Below are 25615 nucleotides of genomic sequence, written 5' to 3' on the forward strand. Positions count from 1 at the left end.
ACGGTCCTGTCTTCCAGGTAGTGTTTTAGTTTTACGTCACCTTTTAATTAAAAAAGAAAATGTACTATGGTTATTTACGATTATTTGTCTATGTAATAATATAGGTAATATGTATGGCTCTCTTGACATAATGGGTTTGTTTTAGTAATTAAAAACAATTGTTCGCCCCTTTACGTTGGAAGGGAATACTTGGTCATGTTTGTATTTGACGATAAAATGTATTGCAAGAACTGTGATAATGCCACGTGTGTTAAATGTGAAATTACGCCATGTAGACTGCGAACTTTGTAAACAGAGTCTCAATGTTTGTTCGGAACTCTGTATCGTCGCTCCTTGTTGTAGCCCGACAGAAGGAGTGGGGATGCTCCCGGAAGTGGAGTTGAGTTAGAGAAGAAGTGGAGTTGCCACGTCTAAGAGAGGAAAACGGCTGGAGCGGGAGACAAAATTGACTAAACGAGATATTATAAATCCAATTTATTACTTGTTTTTAATAAGAGCGGTAATTTTAACAGTAGTCAGCACAAATATGGTGAGTAAATATTTTTAATCCTTGGTAGAAGTCTCATAATGGCGAATGCATTTAAAGTTTTTGATCGGTTTGCAGAATGTATCTCATTCATTGAAAAACATGCTTGATTTTACACTTACGGTTATAGCTTCAATAACAGTTGAAGCAATATCTAGATTTTTAAAGCACGTTTAAAGACGAGGATGAATGTCATAAATCGTTGATTTACGAAACGCCAATCGCCACGTCTAAACGTAGATGTTGGACTTTGAGATAAGGCGCCTAAGGTTTGGAAAAACTGCCGACCTGTGATTGTAGAGACATTCCTGTATTGATTTATGTTTTCAGTAATTAGTAAACAAAATATTGAAAACAATACATAGCAGTATTGCGTGCAGTCGCTTTATAAATTTGCACGGCGTCTTTAGAGTCATATTGTTGTTTTTGCCTAGTTGCTAGCTTTGTTCATTAGGAACCACAGTTTAATATACTAAAAAAAATAAGGTTTAATTTCATAAGTAACCTCTACATTGTAATATTAAGAGTTATGCAATTTTCCCTCTTAGGTTTCAGTTATAAATACTGTGGACACGTCCCATGAGGACATGATCGTGAGTATTACTGCTTTTCATAATTATGTGAAATACTAAATAACCACTGTTGTGTGTTTAGTTGAGCGGTTCGAGATCGCTGAAGAATGCAGTTTCGTTATACTTTGTTAAAAAGTCCTCTATTAGCTATTGTCTGTTGTTAGTTGTTAAAAGTTTCTACTGTACTATACTTTTTTGTCAAGCAGCTAGGAATTGAAGGTGTCCAGCTGTTTTATGTTTCAGAATTTCAGCACTTGGACACTACCTGACCCTGTCTGCCCTTATCTTCTTTGCCATGTTATTTTTTCTCTTGCCAGCATGATGCTCAGATGGACTATTATGGTACCAGGTTGGCTACTTGCTCGTCCGATAGGTCTGTAAAAATATTTGATGTAAAAAACGGAGGTCAGATCCTGGTTGCCGATTTGAGAGGGTAAGTTCTGGGTTGGTTTTCTCACCGTTACTAGTTCAGTGGTATTTTTCAGCCAAGTATTTTGCTTCTTGGGAGATTTATTCCCAGAGGAGTTAGGTAGTGTCTGTTCTTAATAATCTGTTTTATCCTTTACATGAGGCAACCACACACAATCCTTAAAGAGGCTGTGCTCCTGGGTGTAATTAGGTGGCGCTCACTCCTATGCCATGTGCCTCGCTTGTGTTTTGATTGTGTAAATGGTTATTTTGTAGCTGTAAACTTCTATCCTTTCATGGAAACATTTGAGAACCTCTTTTGTTAGTTTTTTTTTTTACATTTCTGCTGATTATGAAAATATAATAATACTGAAGCATTTTGTCCTTTCTTTCCTACAGTCACGAAGGGCCAGTCTGGCAAGTGGCCTGGGCTCATCCAATGTACGGGAACATTTTAGCGTCCTGTTCCTATGACAAGAAGGTGATCATATGGAAAGAGGAGAACGGCACATGGGACAAGATGTATGAGTACACAGGCCATGAATCTTCAGGTAGACAGACTAACTGACAGGCTGTTGCTGCATTTCACCTTTTTGCGGACCATTTTAGTTTTTTTTCTTTTTGCTGTCCAGCACTTGGGGTATTTTTCTTAAGTTAATGATAACTTCATATCACCTTTTTGTAAGGCAATATAACCATTGACACAAATAGGCCAGACGATTACACCAATATCTTTTCCCTGTTTTAGCTTTTGAACGTTACCTTTGATTTCAGTCTTTACCTGTGAACGACAGAGACAAGATAACAGGTTAAAGTATAAGGCAATTCTCATTCTGCATGCACAGTGGAAGAAAAGTGGAATTTACATCAAGCACGAACTTGAAATGTTTGTACATTTGTCTACAGAAGAAGAAAAACATGATTTTACATTGTACACATGCTAAATTTCTACCAGTACTTTAACAGGATAATCCCCACTTGTATTAGCAAAATGAACCAAAAAAGAGACCTTTGAAGTAATATTGAATTAGCTAACTTTAATTAAAATGGGTTAGTCTTGACAATGGATCTTTAGTGATCTAAATACTGTTATTGATCTTTGGTAATGTCTTAAATGTCGAGTAATTAAAAGACTTGAAGGTTCTATTATGAAAATAAGATAAGGGAGATGTAATAAAAGCATGTGTGTATAAAGTGGTTGCATCTCAGTAAGTACTTGTGGTGTGTGGATGCCTTCTAAAAGCTGCCCTGTGTCCTTGTCTTGTACTTGAAGTAAACTCGGTGTGCTGGGGGCCCTATGACTTCGGACTGATTCTTGCCTGTGGCAGCTCAGATGGTGCAATATCGCTGCTCACTTACTCCGGGGATGGGCAGTGGGACGTCAAGAAGATCAGTAACGCACACACTGTAAGGGGCCTTTAATTTGACTTTTAAGTCATTTTTTTCTCAATCTTAAGTGTCACTTGGTTAAAGGTTGTGAATCCATAAGATCATCAAAGAATGTTTAGCTCTTTCCTTAAAGAACAACAATGAAAACAATAAAAGAAAGCTCAGCTTATTAGATTTTATTGTTTGTGTAAAATTGCATTTAATAGTAATTGCAGTAGCTTGATCAACAGCATATATATATATATATGAAATTATATATAAAATAATTCAAACAGTGTAAATGCCAGAATAAGCTTGCAAAATAAACTATATTTGGCACTTATTTTCTCTCTCTAAGATTGTAAGAATTGTAGTACATTATCAACTCAGTGGCCCATACCAAACATAGTGGATTAAAAAGCTGCATGTGGGCATTTTTATAGAATGGAGTACGGTTTTGTAATGTTAATTGTTCTTGTTTTGTTGCTTCTAAGAGTGCTTGGTACTGAAATAACTGGAAATGTGAAATATCAAGTTTGAATCATTGAAATGATTTACAGTTTGTCTTCCATTGTGTGAAATTCATAAACTGGTGGATGATGTTCAGCATTGTTGAACCTGAGAAGTTTAATGTTTTTTGAGATTCATTTCATTGTGGATTAACTGAAAACATTTTAAAACGAAACTAATGAATATAACTGTCATTAGTTACTTATATATCTGTCAACATGGCACTTTCTTTTACATTTTCTATATGTGTTATACGTATGTCTAAAGCTAGTTATGTCCTTCTGTTTTGGGGCCTAATTCAGTAATGCTTAGCTTAAGATCTTAGGTGGGCTTTGTGTGCATTTTGCTTACTGTGTTTTGTTCTGAAGAAACTATGCTGAATTCCTTTTGTTCATCTCTGTTCCCTTTTACTGTTATTAAGGATTTTAAACACCTTCAGATGTGCATATGTGAACATCTAGCAACAGCAATATTAGCTGCGAATTGGACAGCACGGTTGGTGTAAAGCTTTTCGTGGCACGGAGCTGTGTGACAGATGTTTGTTTTTTGCAGATCGGCTGCAATGCAGTGAGCTGGGCTCCTGCTGTCGTGCCTGGCAGTCTCATCGACCAGCCGCTGGGACAGAAACCGAACCTCATTAAGAGATTTGTATCTGGAGGCTGCGACAACCTGGTCAAACTTTGGAAGTAAGTGTGGATGGGAGGAACACTGTTTTTTACTGATTAACCTTCATCGCCTGAAAAAGATTCTCATCCCCATGAAGTTCAATGATTAATTTTTACAGTAGTGAACAACAGGTTTACGGGTTTTTCTGGGACAGACACTTATTTTAGAATAAAGTGCTTTTAAGATATTCTGGTTATTTCAGCTGTGCAGCACAGTAGTTGTATTTCCCATATTTATTCCCTAATATCTCTGAAGATGGTTTGTAACCTGGATGTCTTGCTGTTCTAGAGAGGAGGATGGGCAGTGGAAGGAGGATCAGAAACTAGAAGCTCACAGTGATTGGGTGAGAGATGTGGGCTGGGCCCCTTCGATAGGCCTTCCCACCAGCACCATTGCCAGCTGTTCACAGGTACCTTCTCGCCATAACACCTTAATAAACTTCTCTTTGTTCAGTTTGAAGTTTGCTGATGTCACTTTCTCACTGGTAAGTGTGTCCCTAGTGATGACTTGTTGGAGCAGGCTGACTGAGGGTGAAGTTTGTCTGACAATCTGCAGTATCAGTAGATGCTTTGTTCACCTTCTGTTGACACTTATGGTCTTCTCTCTTTCTGTTTGGGGCCACAGTTGTGAAACGGGCAGGACTTTTAAAGATTAAGCCATTTTAAACCTGACTATAATAAAGACAGGCTAAAAGTTCCATGCAGTTTTATCCTCTTATCATGATGCAGTTTTGTTGAAATCTTTTGCAAGGATCGCATTTATCATTAACGCGCATTTAGACACTAAGATTGCCATTGTGAATACGGTACCCTAGCCCCTCGAGTTATCTCAACACCAGTGACACTCGACTGTGTGCCACTGCTCGGAAGTAGACTACAGTTGTCAACATTTAGTTCATACTAGTCCCTTTACAGATTGAGCTGCTTATTGTATTTCTTACAGTTTTTGAAGCATTGAAAACACAGATAACCACGTTCAAAGAGGGGGATAAAATTGTTTTGAATCAAGGATTTTAGAGCTCTGAATAAGCATTGATCACAGTTCAACCTTTACAGATGGTGGTGATATATTTGTTTTCATTTTGCATTGTGCTAAGAACAGTTCGAATTGGTCTCATGATTTTAATGGTGGAATTTATGGATTGGGGAAAAGGTATGTGTTTTAAAGTGATGTTTTTGAATGCATGTTTTTTTTTAAACCCCCCTTTCTGCTGGATACTGATTCTGTCTGGATCCACTTAGGATGGCAGGGTCTTCATCTGGACATGCGATGATCCTTCAGGAAACGCCTGGACAGCCAAGCTTCTTCATAAGTTCAATGACGTGGTGTGGCACGTGAGCTGGTCCATCACAGGAAATATCTTGGCGGTGTCAGGAGGAGACAATAAGGTGAGATTTGAACAAAAGTCTTTTATGAGCATAGAAATGTTTGAATAACCTTCCTAGCAGAGAGACATATAAAACTTTGTGTTGTATTTAATGCTAGTGCTGTTTTCTCTTCCTAGTCCTGGTGTTGTTAAATGCGTGAGCACCCTGGCCAAGAAATAAAGGACTAATTACAAGGTGTTTCTATTCATCTGCCAGGATGATTTTATTGATCTAAAAATGTCTATGAAAGCAGCATTGCAGTTAATTGTGATGCAGTACAGTAATTCATTTGACCAGACATTCACATTTGTTTTTTTCGGTCTTGCCTACTTTCGTAAGTGGCAAAACGTACCTCAGCAGCTTTAGATACTTCTGAGCATTGTCAAAACCGTTCCTGGAGTTATGCCAGATACTCTTTTCCGTCAGAATGATGGAATGATTGTGAAAGAGTAATTGATTCTGAAAGTGTACCTGGCCAAATAAAAACAAAGAGCTTTCCAATAAGGCTTGGGATAGTGTGAAGTGTCGGAGCATATTTAATATATCTGTCACCTTTGCCACTTTCAATGGGGAATAGTAAAGACTGATAATAACTAATATTACTTCTGGCAGTAAGCCTGGCATATAGTTAAGAAGCAAAAGGCAAGTCCTTAGATTTATGGAAGACATCCCAGTCTCACTTTAGCTTGGTCTCCATTATAATTGAGAATATAAAAATGTTAATTGAATTCTAAACCATTATAAAAAATTACATTATCTATTGGTCCGCAATAGTTTTGTTACAAACATCCAATTAATCAACTGCAGATAAATATATATAGTAAATTAATAAAGCACTCATGAATGCCAATTTGTTATTTTTACAGTGTTACTGACATCACTTCTTATTTGATGAAGGAATACAATTAATGTGGTACATTAATCTTTCAAAGTGTGTTTAACTGAGAATAGGGTTTCTTAATGTTTGGAGTAATTTCCCTCTTTGGAAATAGATTGCAGGAACTTTTTGTATATGTAGTAATAGTTATGTTTTCCACTTCATAAAATTTCCAAAAGGAAATACTTTCCAGTATTAAATAGCTCTGCTAGACACCAGACAAACCTGTACTTGCCACAGTAGCTTTTATTAAAAAGGTTACAGTGAAGTGTCAGAATTTTTTTTAAAAGCACATCACTTTTATAACTTTCAGATGAAACCTGAACTGTTGCTTCAGGCACACCTGGAAGTCAAAATTTAAGAACCACTTTTTACTTTTGTCCCTGGTCGTTTTGCAGATTATGCTTTCTGTGATTCTAAGTAATTTCTTTTTTTCTGACCCTTTTTCAAAGTGCACTTGAATTCAGTAAATCAAATTTCTATATGAAATAGCACAGAGTCCCCTTTATGATAAAACAATCTCTAAAGATTTTACAACTTACTGTACAAAGCAGACTGATAATTACATTACTCTTGGTGAACAGTGATGTTAGCTGCCCCTTGAAAATGTATTTGTTGAAGTTATCAAAATAAAATGCCGATCAATGAAACGTCTGACAGACAATTATTTATTTGCATTAGAGGGCTGTTTATGATGTATATATCAGTAACTTTGTTAGCTTGCTGTCTTTTTTGTGCTTTCTGATTTCCTGAAGAAATTGAGCAGATTAAGCTTTAAAACCATGAAGGAGATGTTTCTAAATGCCTCTTGCAAATGCAAAGTGCTAATACTTATTCTTAATTTTTTTTTAAACTTCTGGATCCTGTATTTTTATAACTTCTTAGTTATAACCTTGGATGCCTCACTACACTAAGAAAAGAATATGCGGTATTTTAGTTTTATTTGTTTGATATCTACGAATTTTGAAGGTAAATTTGAAATTTGAAGGTATGTGTTGCTACAGCAGCTTGTTAAAATTTACTATTTTTCTGTGTATTTGCAAGGCCTGTATCACTTTTTTTATCCTTGCTGAATATTTGAACGTTGATGAATTATCCCTGAATTACATTTTTTGCTTACTTTACATATGTATGGAGTGTATTTGTTATTGTAAAGATAAATCCTGAAGCTAAGTTGAGAGTAATCGTGTACTCAGTATTCTTTTACTTAAAAATCTAAAACCAATATTTAATGTGCCAAAAAATAGTTTAATGTTTTTCCATCAGTAAATATATATATGCCTTAGTGAATTTTGTTTGACATAATCAAAGTTATGTGTCAAAGTTTTTTAATGGTAATATTTGGCCATCTATCAGAACTTTTTTTCATGTGGTTTGTTTACAGCATATATGTGGTTGAAATTAATTAGCACATTAAAATAAAAAACAAAAACAAGCAATGGGGCAGATTGCTCATGAAATATTTTATATTTGTTGAACAAGGGGTGCAAGTAGTGTCACGGTTTCTTTTGCTGGAATTTTGACCTTGAGTAGACCTTGAGAAAAAATAGACACCACCTGATGTAGAGTGTAGAAAAATAAAACTCAAGCTAGACAGTTCAAGCAGAGAGGAGCTCCTGTGGGGGTAACTGGTAGTGTCCAATCTTTCCCCTTCTCTCTTCTTTGAGAACAATGTGAATTTTGCCTTGCAAATTCAGTGCTTTGACAACAGATTTTGAGCTGATCACTCTGGTGAACAAATTGTACTGGAAAGATGGAAGACGGCAGCAGTTTATGGGAATCATAATAACTGCGTAATGACAAAAGAATATTATGGTAATTATTTTTTATTTGGTAAACACTCCTACATTCTGTACTCTTTCAGCTTCAGTGAGGCCAGTACACATGTAATGGAGCTTAGTTTTTACACGATTGTCCTGTCCCTCTGTTTTTAAACTCACACTGAGTTACTATTTTGTGGAAGTCATTCCCTGTCTTGTGTGTGCTTCCCTTTTACAAGGAATCTTCCTGATTTCCTAATTTTCTCTTGATTTCACTGGGAATTCTTGCTCTCCTGCATTTACACCTTGTATATTAATAAAATGTGCTTGTTAGTGTCACCTCTTTGTATTGAATTTTAGCAGTGGTCGAAAGGCATCCATGTCTTTTCCCACTATTGCTCAGTTACAAATCTGATCCCCAGAGGTTGATGGGATGACTGCAGCACAGTGGCAGAAACCTGTTCAGTGATATGTGGCTCAGTGGCCTCTTTTCTCTCTCTCTCCCCCTCAGGTGACGCTGTGGAAGGAGTCAGTGGATGGCCAGTGGGCTTGCATCAGTGATGTCAACAAAGGGCAAGGGGCTGTTTCTGCCATCACAGAGGGCCAACAGAACGAGCAGTGATGGGAGGGATGGCTTTGGAGATGCATTAAAAATTCATTGCCCCCGTCTCTCAGTGGAAAATACTATTCGCAGTAGAACTATATTTGCTGCACATGCTTCCCAACAAAGACGTCTTTTCCTTTTTGATGTCCCTCCATATAATGCAGCTTTCTGAAGGTGGCAGTCTGAACTTGCTAATAGATTTGATACTGCCGTAAAATTCTACAGTTGGAGATCCTACCACTTAATTGGTTGTTACTTGAAAGTGTCAGATATAATTTATCCCCCCTCCCCCCCCCCCGGAAATGTATGAATTATCTGTATATTTTTTTTAAATTTATTGTTTGTTTTGTCCTAAGGCTCCATTGTTTAGAAGGTCCAATAAAACTAACAAAAACAGAAAAAAATAGCCTTGTCTTGTTTATTGCGTGTATAAATCCGAATTGCTAATAGTAGGAGTTTACACCTTGATGATGTCAATGTGTTATTTATAGTGGACTGGGTCCTAACGCCCCCTTACAAGCCCTGTTGATTATTCTGTACTACTTTTTTAGAAAAAATCTTAAAGGTAGGAAATATTTAGGAAATATTCTTAAAGGTAAGCGAATTAGCTGGAGAGCGGTATATAATTTATAACTAAAATTAACTCCAAAATGTTTATGGACCCTCAAATAAATCTTTAAATCTGACGTACTACGTGGTATAGCAAATGGAATAACACTAATCAGCAGGTACTTCGTGACAGAATGAAAGCTGTATTTTCATGTGTATTTCCTGTACATTTCCCTCAAGAATGTTTGATTTAATTACTGCACCTTCAGAATCTTTATTAGAGAAACCGCACATAATCTCTATGAAAATCAAATTTCCAAGTTTGACAGAAAACCTATAGATGAGTATTTTGAATCTTACAATTTTTATATCTGTTTCAATCCCTTGAGTTGTGTCATTCTAGTTCATGATAATTTCAAAAAGCTCTTTTTAAAATGAACGCATTCCATTATTTTTACTGCAAGGCTACAGATTATTATTAAGTGCTATTTATGAATTGTGTAAAGAATTAACAGCCTCTTCTCTTGCTGTTTCCATAACAGCAAATATATTAAGCCTGTGCGATTCAAGGTCAGTTTTATGGATCCGGCTGGAGTGACTACTCAGAAGAAGTGTGGACTGAGTGAATGTTTTATTTCTAAATGAGTAAATTTCATTGAAAACCTAGGAACAAAATAATTATACAATGGAGGTAAATATATCTAGCTGTGATTTATGTAATCCCTGCAAATGTTAGTAAGTCCATTTCATTATAATAAAGATAGCTTTGTTGAAAGATAATGATTGTTTTAAAATGTATTCATGCTGAAGGCCATCCTAAGGTTTTCAAACCAGTTTTTCTTATAAAGTCAAGTGAGGGATTAAATGAACATTTTTCGTACTACCACAAATAGCCACAAGAGGATGCTCAAATCGCTCCTGATTGGCAACAGAAATAAAAACCAGAGAAGTTCAGCTGCTGTCAAAATTTCAATTTTGACTAATCTGTTAAATAATGTTTAAACGTTAAACAGTCGAATTTCAATTTTGACTAATCTGTTAAATAATGTTTAAATGTTAAACAGTGAGAGCATATCTTTTATATGTTCAGGTGGGTAGCTGCATCAGCATGCGTAAGCTGCAAAGGAACAAGTAATAGGTAAGAAAGAAAACAACGTTTCGGCAGTGGGGCCTTCTTCAGGTGTGAGAGAGACAAGGCAGTAGGCAAAGGTAATGTAGTGGGAGAACAAAGGCTGTGAGACAGGAGGAGCGAGAGGCAGGAGCAGGGGACAGAAGAAAGAGAGGCCAATCAAGAGGTGTGAAGTCAGATTAGCTGTAGAGAGGTGTGAAATGAAACTTCCAATGAATGGAGAAAGTTTAGAAGAAGAGTAATCTCTCATTAAGAGAAGGGGGAAGGTGTGATCCTAGCTGCAGGATAATTTTGGTTTCGGTAGTCTTTCTGATGTATCCACGGCCGAAACGTGTTTACTTTCTTCTTTTTTTTCAGCATGGAATAAACCTATTACTTGTTCTTTTATATGTTACCCAGTTTGACTTTTTTGCATTGTTGGACTTTGAGATGTTCCAACAATTCTATACTCAATTGAAAAAAAGACTCTTCTTAAATGTGTTAATGCTGAAGGTCCTATTAATTGTGTGCAACTTTTTTTAACTGAGTATTACATCTGAGTGATTTATGCCACTATAAAGCATGAAGATGAAACAATACCTATACAATACCTACTTTGAACTTTGCTTATAAACTGCTATGGCAAATTACATTCTCAATAAATATTTTTTTCTAAGGAAACAAGCCTCTAATGAAAACTATTAAACCATATTTATGCTTCAATGTGATGGCTTCCCCTTTTGTGAGCAGAGAGACTGAATGTCAATCAGCCATCCATGATCAGAAAGCCACTGCTGGTAATGGGTCAATTTCAAAATATCATTGATTCAATCTTCATTTAATATGGCGTCTTGTGCAAAAGAGATGCTTCCAAAAACTTTATGCGAATAGTTAAATAACAAATATAAAAGAACATTCGGCAGTAAAAGAACAGGAAATACACTAAAAACAGTAATCAACTAAAACTAACAAAATATAAGTGGAACAGAAACAAAAAAAATGAAGCTATAAACCACTGGGTAATGAAAGGAAAATCAATCAAAATTGAAGTTAGAAAAATAAATATTCAGTCTAGTTATAAAAATGGTGAACTATGATGGAGACCTGTGTGACAACTGAAGAAGGCTCCACAGCTGAAATGTTGTCTTTTTTCTTTTCAGCAGGAATAAAACGTTACCTGTTTCTTTGCAGCCTATGCATGCTGACTCAACTACCTACTTGAACTTCTGTGAACTGTGATGTTTCATTTCCATAACTACGTAAGCATTTCCGCAGATTAAAAACCCTTTAGCTGAATCTCTCTTACCCATAGTTGTTTCTAAAAGTTTAGAAATAGTGAGCAGCCCTGCACTTTAGGGCGAGACTTGCTTCCAAGAGCTGTATAAATGTAAAAGCTCCATGAAGTAACAGGGGGTCAGGGCATGTAGGGCCTTAAGTGTAATACGGAGGACCTTGAAATAAATCTTGAATTTTGGAAGTGTACAACTTCAGGTGTAACATGGTCATTAACTAAAATGTCCTTCCATTTCACTATTTAAGTAGATCTGTGATATATGTAGCTTAATTTTTTATGTGTAAGAAATATTTAACACAATGTAATTTTTTGTAATTACAGTATACAGAAATTTAAGACATTATAAAAAATAGTACTTTTTGCTTCATTGTACTGTCATAAATATGGGACCTGTTGTTATAATAAACCTGTGCATCAATATCTATGTTTTTCCTGTCGTTTTTTGTTACTTTTCCCTTTAGCTTTCTTTCACCCAGAAGTGCTTAAATGTCGGTAGTAAAAATCCCAGTCTCAAATTAGTCATTGGAATACTGGAATACTGGGGGACTCTTGGGGGACAGCATGATTGCATTAAACGCAGCTCCTATGTAATGAAACTACACATCCTGAGGCTCAAATGCTAAGCCCGCATTGCAAGTTTACTCTGCTTTGGTTTGGTGCCACTTTTAATGTTGTTTCTGAATTGTAGTTTTAATGGTATAAGAGGAGGAAACTGATAAGTCTCCCGTTGTGTAGCAGTTTACGCCAGGTTTTACGATCTGCATGCGCTTATGTAGGATGACACTAATTGCTTTCTTGGTGCATTTCAGGAAAATTTGCAAAGACTGCTATTCACTGGAAAAAAAAAATCCTAAAATATACAAAGGGATTCTTATCCGTTTCTCTGCTTTGTTTCTGCAGCCCCTGCTTTCTGTCATTCCTGCTGCATTCCAGCACTATGAGCACATTGATCTCCTATAGGTTCATGAGGGATTTCCATTTGACACCCAAACAGATTTCATTCAAACCCTCTTGTCCTTTTTCACCGTATTTTTTCGCATCCAGACAGCCTCTGTTTTTCTCACTCATAACTTCATGTTTATATAGTGAAAACTAATGTGATTTGGCAAGTCATTATGGATTTTGCATATTTTAGAAAATATGTGTACGGTATGTGTTTATTTTTGTGACCAGAAATGTAGTTCTGCTCTGCAATTTCAGTAACTAAGATGAGGCGGACCTGGAGGAAGGAGCTGGCTGCACTACAACTGTCAATGATGATGTTTTTTGGGGGCAGTAGGATCTTCTGGTTTTCATTACAACTCAAGATTAATTACTGACTTAGATGGATATGTTCTAATATTAATTTTTTCAAGGTCAAATTCAAAGTTTCAAAGTTGATGATTAAGAAAACATTTAACTCAACATACTGTATCTCTTAAAAATGATTCCAAGTCTGGATAGAAATGCTAAAGTACATTTCCTTCAGTTTATCACCTAATTACACCACGTAAGTGAGGTTAGGGGTAGAATATAAGTGAAATGATCCTGCAAATGTCTTGGAATGGAGTTTGACACCCCTGATTTGTGCATAATCGTGTAATTTTTTATTTGCCATTTTACATGTATAGGGATTTTGCATGGAGCAAAGAATTATTCATATTATTCTTTAGTGCTTTACCCTTTTAATTGAATGTCACATCAGGAAACCAGGTGAGCTAGGAGCGCTTGAATTTACTTACTGTGAGTTCTGAGCTTGGGGGTGACTTCCCTCGCACTCCAATTCCATTTCAGCCTTTCAGCCACAGACATCATTCGCTTAATTGACCCTTAATGTCTCACATCTCCACATACTGCTGAAAAATCACTTAAGCAATTAAGATTTAATTTAATTTAAAACAAATGTTACAATTAAAGAGCCAGGGTTGCCTGTGAGAGCATCTTGAAGACACACAAGGCCAGCAAAAGACTGCCTAAAGCAGGAGCTTCTCTGATACAGTATGAGTGGCAGCCAGAGAGGCCTTTGATGACTAATGCTTGAAATGGCAAGAAAGGAGATTAGAGAATACAACAGCCCCCCAAAATCTAATTGGTATGCTGTTTTTTTAGAAAAGACCCTTTGATTGTACAAAAGTCTAAAGTCATATTTCTCAAGCCCTGTGTGAGGTTCAGTCATCTACTGAGTACCCAGGGGAGTATTCTACAACAGTGTGGGCATGTGTACATATGTATGCACAGATGTCACAACAAGGCTTTTAAAGAGAGCCACTCATGCACTCAGCATGAGGCTTAGAGTGCCGTTCAGACACATCACATGATGTGCTGCTGAGCAAATAAGTTTCTACACAATATGCCTAATAACTTGAACCCCCCACATCCTTATTAGCAGGGTGTAAACCTCTAAGATGATCTCAAAGAAACCATGTGTGGACATTCATGCAGTTTGTGATTTGGTGACCTACTTTTTCATGGCTGTAATGCCACTCATGTGTTATTAACATCCCCTGTTGGGTTAGTGGTGGGGGTAGGGGGGTGATGGGGGGCATTTCTGACATACCTTGTTTCATTTATTGTCACTTTTTGTTTAGAAATGATGAATGTGCTGAGGAGGGTCAAAACACTGATACTAACAGCTACACATTTCTGGAATGGAACTGAAGATGTTCCTTTACTCCTTTAGCCTCAACCCTCCTGACCTGTAGGCATTTCACACAGGTTTTGAACATGATCTCTGGAACAATGAGAAAATGTTGTGTTTACATGTGTAGTTGATGTTGATTGTGAAGGTGAATGGTGAAGTGTAGCTACTGCGTGACGACAGCATTTGTGGGAAGCAGTCGTACAAACCACAAATCAATGCTAAGAAATGCATTTTTCTATCTGATTTATTATAGTATAAAAATGCACCATTACATCCTTACATATAATTGCTATAGTCCACTTTTCCTCACACAGTCATGGGCTTCTCTTGTAATCTTGCATTTCAAATGTACCCTCTGTTTATAACCTTTTCATTTAACATTTGCAGTGAACGAGCAATGATGTCAGCTTGTGGTTTATCTTCTCATGAATAAGCACACAGTTAAACAAACAGTCGTGAATACAAAAAGCTTCTTTGGATTATGTGTTGTCACAACTCAGAGTTCAAAGTGTTGTGTTTGACTACTTTTTCAGCTGTCTAATGCCTTCCACTTTCAGTACATTCTTTGTCCGGTTAAATTGAAGAGATGGAATTTTTGTTTGACAGGCGGAAGGGCCCAGAACGTCCTGTGTGCACTGCAACACCTACAGTATCTCATCTGTCTCAAACACAAAAATCTGTCACTTTTAGCCCATTTTGTACAGTAGCACTGATTAATGTTCTGAAAATCACAAATCCGGTGTGTTTACTTTGGGTTGTATATTACAATAGTTTAGAGGTAAATTCATTTTAACCATTATTTTACCCAATATGCGTAATCTCTTTATAAAAAAAATATTACTAAAGGTTATTATTTGTTCAACCAGAAGACAGATCCCCGTACTAAAGGCTTACTAGAATTGCTAGCATTATTGTTTAATCTCCATTTTTATATACAGTAGCCATCTGAAAGCACTTCACAATTACATCAGAGCAGGGCAGTTCAAATACTCTTTACAAAGATGCAGATACTTAAACAACAGGTTAAAAAGTACCTAAATCCAAAATGCGCATTAAGAATGACAGCCATAGATAAAGGTTTCATTCAGTTTTTTAAATTACAGTTGAAGATTTATAATTTGTACAACTCGGGAAAGTGCCCTTGAGCCGTTTACTTTTATAGCATCTTTGGTCTAAAGGTGAATGCTGGGATCAAGAATTCAATATACAGAGTGAAACCCCCCCTCCCACGAATGAAATAAAAAATGGTGCTTTTTCCCGACAGGTAACTTTGGAATCTCTTGGCGAGCTCGAATCGAGTGTTCTCTCTGCTACCATTGACTCCACAACGAGGCAAGCGGAATTCATACCGTGCGGCAGTGCAGTGAGTCAGTGGCCCTCCGGTGGAGTGCGAGCATCAGTGTGGATGAGCCGCTGGTACCCTAATGGATGAATGCACAAATCTTTAACCGCTCTGTTTTCATCGCAACAGAGATTGCATTCACCTGCGCGGATAGGAAGCGTGTGGATTTTTTTTTCCATTTTTGTTTGACAAAATCCTGTCTACGACTTCATTTTTTTCTCTCTCTCTCTCTTCAACATTGTTTTATCTTCACTTGCGCGATGCCGGGCTGGAGGAAGAATCTGACTTTGTGTCTGCAGAGAATGCACGATGAAGGTAAGGTACGGTGTTGGAGCTAAATGCTGAAGCTATCAAAGGGAAAATGATGCTGCAAGAGCATTGGATGTGTCATCGCACGCCGGTGTGTTAATGCGTTGTGCTTTTGAGTGTTCTGAGCAATAATAAAAAAAGGAGTCCGCCGGTTTTCCTTGGGATTAAAAAATGTGACATGCTGTGTAAATTTAAAATCGAATTTGTTCTGAATGCCAATAATTAGTCTTCAGAATTTGGTTTACAAGTTAAGCGTTGCGACTCCTGTTCGTGGATTTGAGCTGGAAAAGTGTTCATGCTTTTTGTCTCATTCATTTATTGCTTGGCAGCAATTTACGAAGGTTCTGGAACTTGAAATAATTGAAGCCGTCCAGTTTGTAGTGGGTGTGGTTTTGGTAAATGTTACAGGCCAGTTGTTTGTTTTTCTTTTTGTTTAGACGCTGCCTTGCACGTGTGCAAAACCAAAAGTTTGGATTGAAACTTTTAAGGCTGCGACCAAGCCTCAGGAGTTTCTAGACAATTTACAACTGGAAATCTGCGTTCAAGGCTAAACTTTGTTGATTGTTGGTCTGGTTGGTTATGAAGTAAAAAGGTATGCGTTTTAAATGTGACTTTAGATTTTGACATTTTATTTTATTTGAAATGGACCTGCATTAACTTATTTCAAAGTAACAATTGAGCATCTCAACTTACAACAGATGGAAAAACCTTTGTTTATGGATACGAAAAAAGACCAAATTTAGTATCAAAATCACACTGGGATGTGATGTTTTAGAATATCTTGGCAGCCGACACCTGATCACTAGAGAGAAGACAGACTAGAAGCAAGACTTGGAGAGGTTTCCACGTGGTACTCAAAACGTTCCACTCGCTTTCAATCTCACAATATTAAAGATTCTAAAGGGTAATATAGATTTTTAATGAAAATCCAATTCTTTATATTAGCAATCCATTGTTTTCAAGCAAAAATACGATCTAAATGAATTTTGATGCGTGCGTAAATGGAGCTGGAGTAGCACTGCTGTAACCAAAGGAGAAGAGCATTGCTGTTCTGAACTCAACACTACAGTCTCATTTGTTTTCCTTATTTCTTGTGCTTACTTGCTATTGCACAGTTTCCGTCGTGCGATACAATGTATATAAGAGTATGTTTTAGAAAATAATGCAAATCTATACATAAAACATATAACTGACAAGTATTGAAGTGCATCCTTTTCTGCGTACTCCCGGTTTGCAATGTGCATTCCATTTGCCTGCAAGGCTCTTGGATACTGTTTGTCCGCCTTGAAATAATTGTGGTTGTAAAGTGCTGATGAGTATTTGTGATGCTGGATGTCCCTGAGTGTGAAGCTCATGTTCTGGTTTCCTCAAGAGTTTCTATGACATATCTGTAAGTAAGAAATGTTTGTTCAAAATGTAAGATGCTTAAGTGCTGGAAGGAGGGTGTTATCACGAACATTTGCGATCTTACACACCTATCACACAGTTGAAACGTATTCTGGTACTTAAGATTTTTATGTCTTGCAATATTTTTTCTCATATGTCTACTGAGATGATGATGATGCAGTTATTCCAACCAACTGAGATATATTTTAAAATTGGCAACATGTTCCTGACCAATTGTGAAAAACGTTTTTCAAATTATGTACTTTTTGTGATCTTACTGCCTGCTTTGGTCAAGAAATCGCATTATGACTTTCTCCAAATTTTCGTGAAGCATTAATTTTTTATTTATTTTTGTCACTGTTCTGTGAGTCTTTTTGGTTTCTGTCTTGGCAGTATAGTGCCAGTCTACCTCCTCGTGTCTGTTTTTTCTTATCTTGGTAATTGTGTCTTTTGTGAGAGGCTATCTTGGGTAAGCAGTTGTACAAGGAGGAAAGAAGATGCACCTGGGAAAGGTTTGTTTAAGTGTTTTTAAGGATATTAGAGCTTTGGTATTTGCAAATAAAATGTGTGGGACTTTGTGTGGCTGCTCCACCTGTGCAAGCAGCATCTAATTTCTTTGCCCTTGAAAACAATTGGAGAAAAGGTAGTACCTATGTATTTACTTCAATGATGTTGATGTATTGAACCAAAAATAAGTTTCATTGCTGTTGCCACAGTTTTGGTCCAGACCACCTCTTCAGTGCAATCTAAATTTGAGTATCAATAGATCTGCAGTATTGCGTACATGAGTCCTAGCTGTTTTGTTTTTCTTATCACAGAAAGTGGCAGACAGGAAACCCAGAGCTCCATTAATCATCAGGCTGAGGGTTCAATTCAAATTGCTCTTTAAACTTCAGAAGAGCACTGGAGTTCCCGGTGTGCATGTGTCTTCAGACACAGACCCGCTTGACTCAAGAGAAGTAATTGCAGGTTGCTGATTAAAGATTGCTTCGCGGTGAGGTATAGCATTGCAGTAGCTCATAGCAGGCGATCAAAGAAAATGTTTTGGAGCTTATCGTTCGACCATGGCAAGTGTTGTGATGGTAAGTATAATACAGTACATGGTGGGAGAAGACTTTGATTTGCATGTAGAATATGCCTTCTGTAGCCTTCTACACAAACTGAATTTAAAAATGGAACTTAAAATCTATTACTGGAGTATTGTCTAAAGCAGTGTACCAAACCTTGACTGCAAAAAGCTAAACTAATGCTTCCAATCAATATTTTGTGAAATACTGCAAACATGGAACAAAATATATTAGTTACATGTTAATGTCCATAATAAACTGATTCTTCTTTGTAGGTTGACTTATATTGTCAGGGTTTCTCCAAAAAATAACTTCCTGAAAACAAATACAGGTATTCTACAGGAATAAATGTTACACAAAAATGTTGTGTTCAGATTAAACTTTAAAAGCCTAATATATTCAGTAGGGAAGAAGTAGAAAATGAAAAAAGGTATGTAATTTCTGCAAATCTTATTTTCTAAAGTATTTTCCAGAACAGAAAATTAGAAGCTTTACTATGTGTCTCTCTTGTCAGCCTACTTGCTTTTATAGCTATAATTAACTGTCAATGAACTATTCATAGTTCTTACCTAACAAAATAAAGCATGTTAAGAGAGGAAAATAAATGGAGTGAAGTTTATCCTGCTTGATACCACTTAAAGCCTTCATGGAACTTTTTGAGATTGAAACTGCTGAAATGATAAGATTGAAGATTTAAGACTGTCCATGTTTCACTTCATGGAATTCACAGAAATGTGTACTACATACAGTATTTCATTCATCACTTATTTGCAGTTATATTTGAGCAATAATTGAGAAGCGTTAGAGAGAATGATCAGTTTGTGAGAAACCGTTTGGGTCTTAGTATTGTTCGATGTTGTTTAGTTGATTGAAAAGGGGCTGTATCTTTAACAAGGCAACAAACATCATGACAACAATGGGAAAACAAGTTCACGCAAGTGAAGAAAATGTAAATTGGAAAAATCAGTGTTAGAAGATTATTAAACACTACATTATTTCAGCTCTGTGCATAAATTATTAGCAATATGTTTTTGTTATAATTGTTTTATACTCTCGGTCTTCACTGTTCACCCAAGTGTAATCTGGTGTTGGTCTAAACACATTTAAAAATGTTTTTTTTACTCGGTCCAAGAGCTTATGCAAATTATAAATAATTAAAAAGAGAATCGTATCTTAGAGTTTTTGAACAGCGCTGACATCAATTTTATTTTTTAAATTGTCAACAATTCAGAATTAAGGAAACCAAAATACTTTTAAAATAAGTCTGGGTTCTAATTGGTGTGCTGTTTTGTCTTCCTGCAAAAAGGATTCATCTAAATATTTGTTTAATCTTAATGGCAGAACTCATTTGGGCTGTGCAACACTCATAAGCACGGCTGGTGTTCTCTGAGTGCTCTGAGGTGGGTTGACAGCATTGACAAAAACCATGCAGTCTGAAAGCAAAACAGTGAAAAAACAGCCTGGGCTTCATAGTCCCAGTGCTGAAGAGGAGATATTTGTTCTTGTGTGTGGACTGGCAGTTTAAACATAATCCTAGCATGGTGGTTTTAAAACCCTTCACTTTTGTGCAAAGTGACTTACAGTACATTTGTATCCATTTATGGAGCTGGGCATTGTTCTGCAGAAATGTGAGTGAAGTGCTTGAATCTGTTTAAGAGAGTAACAGCGGAGTTTCACATTGAATGTGAACCCAGGGCTTTTCAGCTTTGAGTCCAGAGCCAAAGTTGCTCCCGATTTAGGAATGGCACAGTTTTTAGGGTGGTGCGGTAGCTCTGTGGAAAAAGATCTGCACCTGTAGCTGGATGGTTGCCGGTTTGTATCCCACGGCCGGCAGAGCAATCCTACTCCGTTGGGCTCCTGAGCCTCAACCCCAACTGCTCCAGGGGTGCTGGTTAAATAACTGACCCTGCGTTCTGACCCCAAGCTTCTGTTCCTGTCTGTGTGTCTCATGGAGAGCAAGTTGGGGTATGCGACTGTGGCTGGGTTTTCCCAGATGGTGGCACACATTTGACCCAGTGCCACTGAGGCTGGGCTGAATCAGATCCTTAACTTGCCAGGCAGCTGCGAGCTCTGTGATAGTACAGGCACCTGTGAGCATTCAGCATTATTAGCCAGAGTCATCGTATAAATTGCTAGTCACTCTGTTTTAGGCAGTGGAGGACTCACGATGTTAAAAACTACAAAGCAGGTTTTGGAAGGAAAGTGCTTACGGCCCTCATTCATTGCTGGTCCTACCTTTTTTGGGGCTCTCAAGATCCTGATTTGTGCATACACTACTATTATCAGCTCCCAACACAACCGAATTTTACTATTTAGAGCGATAAAATCAATGGATTATATAACTATAAAACTTTTATTAACCAGCTTTGAAGAACACATAACATACATAACTTTTAAGCAAGAACATGAGGCGCACATTTTACAAAGATAACGTATTTTAACATTGAAAGTCATGAAAAGGAACTTTAATAATTATAATAAATAATGATAAACAGGATCTCTGTTACTTCAAAATTACTAAAAACTTAAAACTTACTGCACTGAAACCTTTGTAGAAAGGAATTGCAGAAATAAATATGAAATTAAGTAAGTAAATAAACAAGAGTACTCAATAACAATGGAGGTGGGATCAGTAAGGCTGAGCAGATGGGAAGTTTGATAAAAAAGGCTCTATAAATCAATTTACCTATATTTCCAGACTCGGGTATGTTTTAATCAGCCTGAGTTTCAAGAGTTCCTCTCTGCTCCTGCTGCTGTCACTGGGACAGAGATTGCAATCCAAAGTGCTACTGGTTGAGTTCACAGTAGTTCACAGAGAAACCGCAAGGAAAACTATGCATTTTAATGCTGATTACGTGTAATCGCTAAACAGTCATTTGTACTTTTAGCCAGGCGGCATTTATTTAGTCACACGGCAAGTGTACAGTTGCGGGACATGTGAATCTCTTAACTTCTAGAAAAAACATCTCAAGTAGTCTACTGTATGTGTCTGGCTTTAAGATGCGTCATGTCTCTTGTTCACTACTTACTGTACATGGATCTGACAGACTGAAAACCAAATGAAATACAAATTATTACATTATTAGGCATAATTTGCAGTATTATAATGACCTGAGTTGGCATACAGTACCTCTGAATTGAGATCGCTTATCTCTGTCTTCTGTTCTGCGCTTCAAAAACATTATGTACTTGATGATGATTGGTCATTTTTTTGGGGTGTCCATTAGGATAATCCACAGCAGCAAAGAGCCAGCACAAGGAATTTTTCGCTGATTAAAAATGTGCTGATTAAAAATCTGTTATTTTCTACATTTAGGGGGCCTGCTGGTGACCTCAGGACCCTAGGCAGAGGGCCGGCCCTGCTGTCATGAGGTTAAAGCTGAGCTGATTAGCAGTGAGAAAGTTTATATCAAGTATTTCATTTTTATCTTTCTGTTAATGTTCTCAGATATCACCAGTTAGAAAATCCATGGTACTTTTGTTACTCCTACTGAACAGAGAATGCCTGTCAATGACTATTAAGTTCAGTGATTTTTTTCATGTCTAAAAGATACTCAGATTTCACATAAACCAAAAGTAAAAGTTTCAAAGAACAGACTTCTTGATCTGTAATTCAGGAGCAGTTGTAGTTTTTTATTCAGAAGTGTTTGACTGAATAAAACCTTGGATTTGTGCAGCTAGCATGAGGACCTTGTAAGTGGTATACAGTACAGTATGTGCCTCGGATGGATGCTTTTTTATTTATTACATTAGTTAGAGGAATTGAGGAGGGAACCCTGGTTCAATTTCAGTGAAATCTTCTCATTTCCAGCAGTTTACTTGCATACTTTGCTGACCAGGCTTGTTCCTTTTGGTGTTGAGAGACAAGTAAGAGCTGAATAATTTAGGCCTTTTTCTGTCTTTTTTAACTTAAGTAGTGAAAAATCATTAATAGTTTTAGAGGAATTGAGGAAGGAACACTGCTTCAATTTCAATGAAGTCTTCTCGTTCCAGCAGTTTACATGGATGCTTTGCTGACCAAGTTTGTTCCTGTTGGTGTTGAGAGACACATTGTAGGAGCTGAATAATTTGAGTAAACTCAATAAATCTGAATAAACTTCTTGTATTTAAGCAGTGATAAATAGTTTATACGTTAATAATAAAAGCTCATTTTAAACTGTTATTAAGCATTAGGAGCTGGATGTGTTCCAGCACATCCAGCACAGATAGGATGTGTTCCAACCTAAACATCGTTAGAAAAACAAATCAAGGTTTATGCAGTATTAAAGTTGACATTAGTGAACAATTAGTGAACAATTATTGTCCACTGGCTCTGTGCCCAACGAAGTTCTGTTAGCATAGAAAGAGAGAAGTTTAATTTTAGTATCACTCTGAGTAGTGTCTAGAAAACAGTGAACAAAATCTCAAAACTTGATAATGCCTGCAAGGTGATCAACATGTCTGCTTACCCGTGTTTGTAGCTGCTATTCTGAATATTCTGTTTTGTTCAGTAATGTCAACAAAATTCCAACTGTATTATTTCGTTGATTAGGTGAAATTACAGTTAGGCAGCTCTTACTGCAAAGAATTCTGCCATAATTCTGGATTAGGTCAGTCTCTCAGATCAGAATTTACTTTCAGATAAGTTTATTTGCAGTTGAATTGCTTGCAGTTCAGACAGCAGTGAAGTGTTTCAAAGCAGTAATGTGATTCATTACCAGGAAGGTTTGCAGGGTTTTGAAGAGTGAGAGAAAGCAGTTCCCAGTTGCTGTGCAGTATCTTTCAAGTCAAGTCATCATGAGGGGCAATTGGTTGTGACATCATCAGTTGTATCATCTCATTGCTTGCTAATGCACATCATATTTATTCATTTTTGTTAATTACGGGATTATGTGACCTCCACCCATAGTTTTGATTTTAGATGCCTGCCTCTTGAAAGTGGAGACAGAGGAGCACCATTATGAACAGTTCATCACTCGGGATTTCAAAATTGACTAAGGTTATAATATCCTGGTTTGTGTCATGACCCAAAGCATTCTTACTTTTGGGCTCAAATCTTACCAACATTCCTAAGACAATGGCTCACAGGAGCTGTGCCAGATCATTTGCTGTTCAAGACAACAGAAAGATTATTATAGTCTTTTTGTACACTTTAATTCTACCATATAAAGGCTTTGTTGCTACATAAAAAAGTACTTTCAGCTCTCATGTTCATGTTACTTGCTCAGTTAATGTGTGATGGAGTTTACAATGACTAATAATGTACAGTATACAGATTTAATGAAGGTTTAAGGTTTAGTGAAATCAAGACCATAAGAAAAATCCTGGGCTTTCTTCAGGTATTGATTTAAACCAGTAATGGAATGACTTTACCTTCAGGGCCATCCTGATCCTAGCTTGATTAGTATCTGTAAGACCAGCTGAAGGTTTTTTCAGACTGGGTCTGTGGCCTCTGTCATGTAATAATTAGTTTCCACTGATTAGAGCTATGATGTGGGTAAAGAACCTTGTAAAAGAACAAGGTACACGTGTTTAACAAAAACACTTCTTTGACACCTCCCTTATTCAGTAGTGAATTCATATAGAATATAAGCATATGACCTTTTGACAAAACCTGTTGTTTTGATTTGTGGGAAGAATCTGAAGAAAACATTTTTCTGTTTATTGAAGTATAACATAGATGTGACTGTAAAGAAAGTCTGTAAAATATAAATACAGTTTTTCTGACTACTGTGGGATTGCTTTATCTAAGTGTTGTAATTGTAACTTTGGTCTCCTGTCTGGTAAGATATAGATTTTGCAATCAGGATGAAATATTAAACCATTATCTAGTATCTGTACTTGTTTTACCATTCCTAACTTTAAGAAGTTTTAAACTGTGTTTATTATATTTATATTGAAACACAATAAAACAGATTGGCCTTTAACAGCTATTGTGTTGGAGTCTTTATTCCTTTTATGGCATCTATGTTAATACAATAAATTAAAGTTGATGTTAACCCTAACTGGAGGAAGATATCCTTTGGCAGATCAATAATAGAATCACTTTATCTGTTATTAGTCCTTTTAGAGGTCTATTACTAGTTGTAAATCTGAAGTGTAAATATATAGTAATACATCAGCTTGGGATGCCTGTAGTTTTGGCATATTGATTTTTATGAACAGATTAGTGTTAAGTAGTGTGGTTCATGTCATCCCACTTTACCCCTGTTCTATTTTTTTGTTATTTTATGTACTTATTTTTCCTTCCCTTTCCATCTTAAATTTAGTGCCAGAAATCACAGCTTGGTTAAATTGGGATTGTTATTGCGTGCTATTTCAGTTCTTCAGTGTACTGATGAATTACTCTTTCTCAATAACAACACAATTGTTTATCATATATTGTATTTATTGTCTATTTTAGTGTTTCCCGAGTGAAATATTTTGGAGTTTTTTTATGTTTATGTTGGAGTGGAGTGTGTTTTATGTTATTACAGTGATATCTCTGATGAATGTCTTTTTAGTGTGTGAGCAAATTGTGGATCACCTGAATGTCATATTGACTTATTTCATCCAATTTTATAAACCTTTTGTGGAAGAAGAAATATAAATGAAATATCATCTGTATTATTCGATAGGGATTCTGATGTTTTCATACACCGCTCCTGCTAAAGCTCTCTGGAAGGGAAAAGGAAGGGTTAATCTTCCTTCTACCTTCCTAAAGTGTTATGAGAAGTTTCCAATTTGTTGTTTGCAACACTGTTATTCAATTTTTTTTAAAGGTGAGTAGGATAGATATGGATTTATCTAAAATAAACAATTCCCTTCTTGAAAGTTTGCATTAAGGATTTCGTTTTTGTATTTTGGTTTTCTTTACACTACAAAAACAGTTGTCTGTATTGAATATAGAATATAGTTGAGAGCTTGCCCTACATAAGTGATCAATATTTGGTGAATGTTCCCCTAGACTAACTGTAAAGAAATTGCCTGATCTGCAGTGTTGTTTGCCAATGGTTTTCAATAATGCTCTGTAAGGTTTGTCCTTCTCAGTTCTGTAGCCTAGTACGTGATGTTGATCTCAGGTCATTATTGTGTAGAAAATGTAAAGGCTATTTTGTGGGTATATTTGCAGATTTAGGGCTCTTCAAACTCCATTATTTTTGTAGAAATATCCATGAACAATAACCATAGGATCTGGAATATTATGGGCTATCTTAACTCTTTAAATTTGCAGATGAAGAGTTTAATGCCCGTTTTATAGCAATGTTGACTCTTACAGACCTACAGTAACAATAAATGTACAAAATATTGGTCTCTAGATGTT

General features: G+C 36.6%; 2 protein-coding genes and 1 long non-coding RNA gene across 5 annotated transcripts in view; all 3 read left to right on the forward strand.

Moving 5' to 3' along the window:
• Positions 1-342: 342 nt before the first annotated feature.
• On the forward strand, positions 343-9062 carry sec13 (SEC13 homolog, nuclear pore and COPII coat complex component). The gene is made up of 9 exons (XM_088636693.1): positions 343-529; positions 1075-1119; positions 1416-1531; positions 1906-2057; positions 2780-2913; positions 3937-4070; positions 4339-4459; positions 5292-5438; positions 8566-9062. The coding sequence occupies exons 1-9, from the start codon at positions 527-529 to the stop codon at positions 8674-8676; spliced, it is 963 nt and encodes a 320-aa protein (XP_088492819.1). The 5' UTR covers positions 343-526; the 3' UTR covers positions 8677-9062.
• Positions 9063-15567: 6505 nt separating this feature from the next.
• The window catches only part of grip2b (glutamate receptor interacting protein 2b), a 298078-nt gene continuing 288030 nt past the window's right edge, over positions 15568-25615 (forward strand). Inside the window, exon 1 of one of the 3 annotated variants that reach the window (XM_088636704.1) lies at positions 15568-15886. In XM_088636704.1, coding sequence (XP_088492830.1) covers positions 15658-15886 — 229 coding nt within the window. In that variant the 5' untranslated portion in view covers positions 15568-15657. The remainder of the gene's footprint in view (positions 15887-25615) is intronic. The other 2 variants (XM_088636697.1, XM_088636696.1) reach the window with 2 other exon arrangements.
• LOC148662033 (uncharacterized) overlaps positions 18105-25615 on the forward strand; it is a 45502-nt gene continuing 37991 nt past the window's right edge. The window contains exon 1 of the long non-coding RNA XR_015939655.1: positions 18105-18348. This is a non-coding gene — a long non-coding RNA (uncharacterized LOC148662033). The remainder of the gene's footprint in view (positions 18349-25615) is intronic.

The sequence above is a fragment of the Lepisosteus platostomus genome, chromosome 6 (genome assembly GCF_059453375.1).
Source record: "Lepisosteus platostomus isolate fLepPlt1 chromosome 6, fLepPlt1.hap1, whole genome shotgun sequence".
Classification (NCBI taxonomy): domain Eukaryota; kingdom Metazoa; phylum Chordata; class Actinopteri; order Semionotiformes; family Lepisosteidae; genus Lepisosteus; species Lepisosteus platostomus.